We start from the raw sequence: 5247 nt of genomic DNA, 5'->3' as shown, positions 1-5247 counted from the left end.
TAAAATCGCTCTTGTCTTTCTTAATAGACAACCCACTAAGTTTTTTGGAACTGAGAAAGAAATCTACACAAGATCTTGAAGTTATTGATAGAACAATTATAAAAGATAATAAAATCATCAGCAAAGCTGAGGTGAGTCATAGGGATACCACCAGTCGTATGATAAAGAAGCTTAAGATACCTTTATGCAAATCCTTCAAGCCCCTAGAAAGATATCACTACAGAAAAATCATCCATTACCGACAGGTTTTATGAAAATACACTTCATGGCAATAATAAAGAGTATGAGAAATTAGGTCACCATGATGAAGGTCATGAGAATATTTAAAAAACCCATGATTCCTCTCATTAATAATCACTAAAAAAAAAAATCAATGTTATTCTTAATAAGTAAAATAAAGAAGAACTAAAACTAAATAAAAACAAAACTTTATATAAAAACTTCCAATTGAGATTATCATATGGATTTGCCATACCCATAATGTTATTATCACGGGTGATAAGAGCATGCCAATTGCTATGAATCATATCCAAAAAAACTATTATATAATAACCACATGTTTTGAAATTTGAAAGCATAAGGAACAAAAGAACTGCTAGCATTAATACTTAAAAGCAAAGGCATATGATCAGAATTAGTTCTGCTTAAATATTTCTCATGAGTCATAAAAAAATCAGCAATCCAAAATTGTATTAAAAAGAATCATATCAAGTCTTTGTCACATAGTGTCTCTATTCCAAGTAAAGTCACCACTCAATAACCAATGTCAAGCAGATTATAGTCAGTGATCACAAAATTAAAATCATTCATGTTGACTGGGGGGGGGGTCCCCAATTCTCTTAGAAGCATTATAGATAATATTAAAATCACCACATACACACCAAGGGCCATTAGAACTAAGAGCAAAATCAAATAATTGCTCCCAAAGAGGTAAACAATTCAACCTAGAGCAGTCAACATAAACAAAAGAGGCATTATATTTGGTATTAAAGAAACTAATTTGAGAATGAACAACTTGAGGAAAATTAGAAATAATATTCACAGTAACAAAAATTTTCCACTTAATCCAAATTTTGTTAGATCAACTAGCAAACTTCATAGAAAAACTCAAACGAGAAGAGCAGTAATATCTAAATTGTCAGTCGAAAATAAAAGGCTCGATTAAAACCAGTAAATGAATATTATGAACCTTGCACAAATTTATAACTAACTTTGTAGTCCACCCCTCCAATATCCCTTACATTCCAAATAAGAGCTTCAACCATTAAAATCTTTTGAAAAAGTTTGAGCTCCAGTAGAACGAGGCATAGAGGATAAATGGACTTTAGTATGTTTGCCTTTATTTTTCCCCCACCTTAGAAAAGCCATCATCATCATTAACTTTAGAAACACTATCCTTATAAGAAGAAGAAGTGGATTCAACATTAACAACCACACATTTATGGTTCACATCAATTTGACCCAATTTGGATTTAGGAAGAATCTCCCCCTCTCCAAAATCATCATTAGACAAATCCCCAACCTCCAATGAAGCGCCTTCTTTTTCAACTTCTTTATTAACATTAATTGGTAAAGAGTGGGTGGTTGAGGATTTCGATCATTAATGTTTTGAAACATAGAGTTAATCAAGACATAAAACTGAGTAAGATTCAATATATAATGATTGACTCTCTATGGTGGAAATTTTCATCAAACCAACAAAGTTTATTGAAATTTTATGTAATGGGTACTCATCATAACTTGACAACCTTAATCCATCTATGTTTGCATTTACATTGTCATTCAAATATGATTATTTAATGTTCATATTTTACAATCTATGAAGTTTTTTATCTACATTGATTCATCTTAAAATTATTAGATCTAACTAACCTATCCATAAGCTGTGTTAGTCTCTGTGATCCAGGTCCTGGCTCAAGCCTCATCTCATCTCCAATATCTGAGCACCGTGGCTCGCCGGAGCACCACCCACCAGGCACAATGCCCTCTTCGCCTCGGCGGCCCAGGAACTCTTCATCAATCTTGTGGAGAACAGAATCATTCATTTTGAATTTTCGAGCGAAGGGGGCTTTACTACTAATCATTCTTTCGAGGTCAGGAAGACCAAGGATGTGTGGGTGTTGCTGGGGAGGATAGTCCCATGAAATGTAGTGAAGGTCATGATTGATGACTGTGTTATTGAATTCTGGTACGTTGCATATTACTGTCTGGAAGTAACTTTCAGATGAGGAGATGAAGTTGGTGTAGTACATTAATAGGGTTCTTGGTAGATTGTCCCAACCATAGATGCAGAATTCAACAAAATCCCTTGATAGAGCCATCCATGCCGAGCCTACATAATTTGATCAATCTCTTTTATTTTGTTCTAAAGAATAAATATATTGAATTGAGTTCTGTAAAGAAAGACAGTGATTTTGAGCTACTATTAATACAAATCAAACACAAAATTTGACAGCAAATTAAGGCTTCGTTTGGGACGGCTTTCTTACTTCTTCTTAGAGCAGTTTTATAGTGCAACTAAAAAATTGCTCTAAGAAGCATTAAGATGGCCGTCCCAACCGAAGCCTATATAGCCTCTTAATTAATACAAATCCATTAGTACTGAAACCATTACCTGTAAAAAGCTTAAATGCGTTGGGCGATTCTCTCCTTGGTGACAGCCAAAACACATTAGATTTGCTCTTCATATAAAGCCCTGGATCTACGATCAATGGCTTTGCCCTCTGATCTCTAATTTTCAATAAATAAAACCAATTTTCATCTCATCACCTCACATATTCTACTAAGTAAAAACAAAAGAAATTCATGCAACTCACTCCTTCCATCCCAATCTGCTTGTATGCTCAATAAAATTCAAATTTCTTGGCAGCTTTGAGAATGTAAAGAGAAGATCTGAACATAACAATACAAGCTTTAAGTTATATCAATTAATAATAATAATAATAATTTAATATTTTCATTAAAAAATAATAATAATAAACTCACCATGAGTTACAAGAGGGTAATCTGAAGCACTGAGGTTGATGAACCAATCCCAGTGCTTCTTCTTCTTAAGAAGAATGGCACAGGCATGGAGGGTGGTGGCCATCATTGTTGGACCTCTATAGGTCACCATGTTCGCCTTTTTAATCACATGAACATTTTCCACCTTCACAAATTAAAATCATTCATTATTAAGTTGTTCAATCTAGGCGTGTAAGTGAGTCCAACTGACTCGTGAGTCAGCTCGGACTCGACTTGCTAAAAGGCTCATAAGCCGAGTTCAATGAACTAACAAGCCGAGCTCAATGAGCTAACAATTCTTTATTATTTTTCTTTTAATTTATATTTTTTACAATTTTATTAAAAGAATGCTGAATCATAATCATTTTCTCTCTTCCATAATTAAAAAGTATGCTCAAACATGTAGAATAAAGCTCGAGCTCGAGCTCGAAGTCAACTAATTAATCAAGCTCAAGTCAGAAGTGACCCGTAGCTCGACTCGTCTACACCCCAACTCCACTTTAATTGATGCTCCATGTAGAAATGAGATCACTCGTAAACTCAATCCCTAATGAAGGTCAAATTATTCTGTGCGGACGCCAAACGCCATCCAGAGACCAACCAGAATGCGTCACGTCATCCCTGCTAGGTACCGCGGCTCGGTACCACACTCGGTACCGCGCTCGTTCGGTACTGCTAACATGGCGCGTTCTAATTGGTCTTTGGACAATGAATAGTATTCGGAGTTCGCACATAATAATTTCCCCTAAAGAAGAGAGATTATAGCTGTTTTATTATTAAGAGAATTATATGATATATTAGAGTTCTAAAACTACAAAATCATTATCACCTTGGCGAAGAGGGAATGGTTGGCGACCCGAGCAACAAGTTCCCTCCTTTCTGCTACAGTACTGGTAATGATGCTCATTCTAATTGGTGTTTGGACAATGAACTGTATTCGACGTTCGCACAGAATAATTTCCTTAAAGAAGAGAGATTATAGCTGTTAAGAGAATTATATGATATATTAGAGTTCTAAAACTACAAAATCATTATCACCTTGGCGAAGAGGGAATGGTTGGCGACCCGAGCAACAAGTTCCCTCCTTTCTGCTACAGATGACTCGAGGTCTAGGTGCACCACGTAGAGGTTGTGAGGATGATAGAGTGCATGGAGGGTTCTCCACAATTGGTTGAGGTTGCCTTTGGAGCCAGAGATCAGGTAGGCAAGACGAGGGACATTGGTAGCCGGAGCCGGTGAGAGCTTGGATTCTAAAACAATGGCCGAACGATCGCCGGAGAATTTTGAGGGGAGAAAAGAGAGAACGGAATCAATGGTGGAGACAGAGGAGAGGAGGCCCATGTTAAGGGAGGTGACAAGGAAGACTGCAAAGAAGGAGATTAGGAAGAGAGGAAGTGCCCACTTCTTCTCCATGCCTGAAGGTAAGAGTGAGACTACTCTTCCTTTCTTGAACTCCATAAAAATCTAAACTTTTTTGTTTCTCATAATGGTTTCATCTCTCTTTTTAATGGCTAAGACGAGAATGGAGATTGGAACTTTTATTGTTTGTGGAGAAAAAAATGGTGAAGGTGATAAATGATTGAAGGACAAAATAGAACTTCAAATCTTCAATGAGCAAGAAGAGGAAAGTGGGGTACAATCCTCCTGCCTGAAATTTATTACGCGCGGGTCCGAATTTGTTCGAAGACTGATAAAAATGCGTCACGTCCCTCCAAAAAATGTATGGCGCTCGGTACTCGGTACCGCTCAGTACTCTAGCATGGAACCGAATGTGTCCAGTGTCCGCACAGAATAATCGCCCCTTCTTTTTCTTTTGGGACGGCTTTAGTATCAAAAATTTTTAAACTAAAAATTTTTATACTATAAATCAATAAGAAAGCTATCACAATCGAAGTCTAGGGCTTAGTTTGAGGCATCTTTCTTATTGCCTTCTAAAACAATTTTTTTTAATACAAAAAGTTTTAGTTCAAAAATTTTTTATTTTTAAAAAATTATTTTAAAAATCAATAAGAAATCAATCACAAGCGAAGCCTTGAGATGACTTTTTTACTACTTTTTAAAACATCTTTTTAGTACCAAAATTAAAAAATTTGTGTTAGAAAGTTGCTTTAAGAAGCAGCAAGAAAGTCATCCCAAACAAAACTTACGTCTTCATTAGGGGCAACTTTTAATTGCATTGTTTTTCAAACTGCAATCATAATTTTTATTTGAGCACTGATTTTCTACTACTTCCATTAAATTTGT

General features: G+C 35.8%; 1 protein-coding gene across 1 annotated transcript; it reads right to left on the bottom strand.

Moving 5' to 3' along the window:
• Positions 1–1683: 1683 nt before the first annotated feature.
• On the bottom strand, positions 1684–4566 carry LOC110098140 (beta-glucuronosyltransferase GlcAT14A). Its single transcript, XM_020824866.2, has 5 exons — positions 4042–4566; positions 2986–3148; positions 2817–2892; positions 2615–2730; positions 1684–2332 (listed from the first exon to the last, which is right to left on the bottom strand). Exons 1-5 carry the CDS (start codon positions 4459–4461, stop codon positions 1830–1832), a joined length of 1278 nt encoding a protein of 425 aa, XP_020680525.2. The 5' UTR covers positions 4462–4566; the 3' UTR covers positions 1684–1829.
• Positions 4567–5247: the final 681 nt, after the last annotated feature.

This window comes from Dendrobium catenatum, unplaced genomic scaffold (genome assembly GCF_001605985.2).
Source record: "Dendrobium catenatum unplaced genomic scaffold, ASM160598v2 fragScaff_scaffold_842, whole genome shotgun sequence".
NCBI classification, from domain to species: domain Eukaryota; kingdom Viridiplantae; phylum Streptophyta; class Magnoliopsida; order Asparagales; family Orchidaceae; genus Dendrobium; species Dendrobium catenatum.
This window is presented reverse-complemented; position numbering and strand designations above follow the sequence as displayed.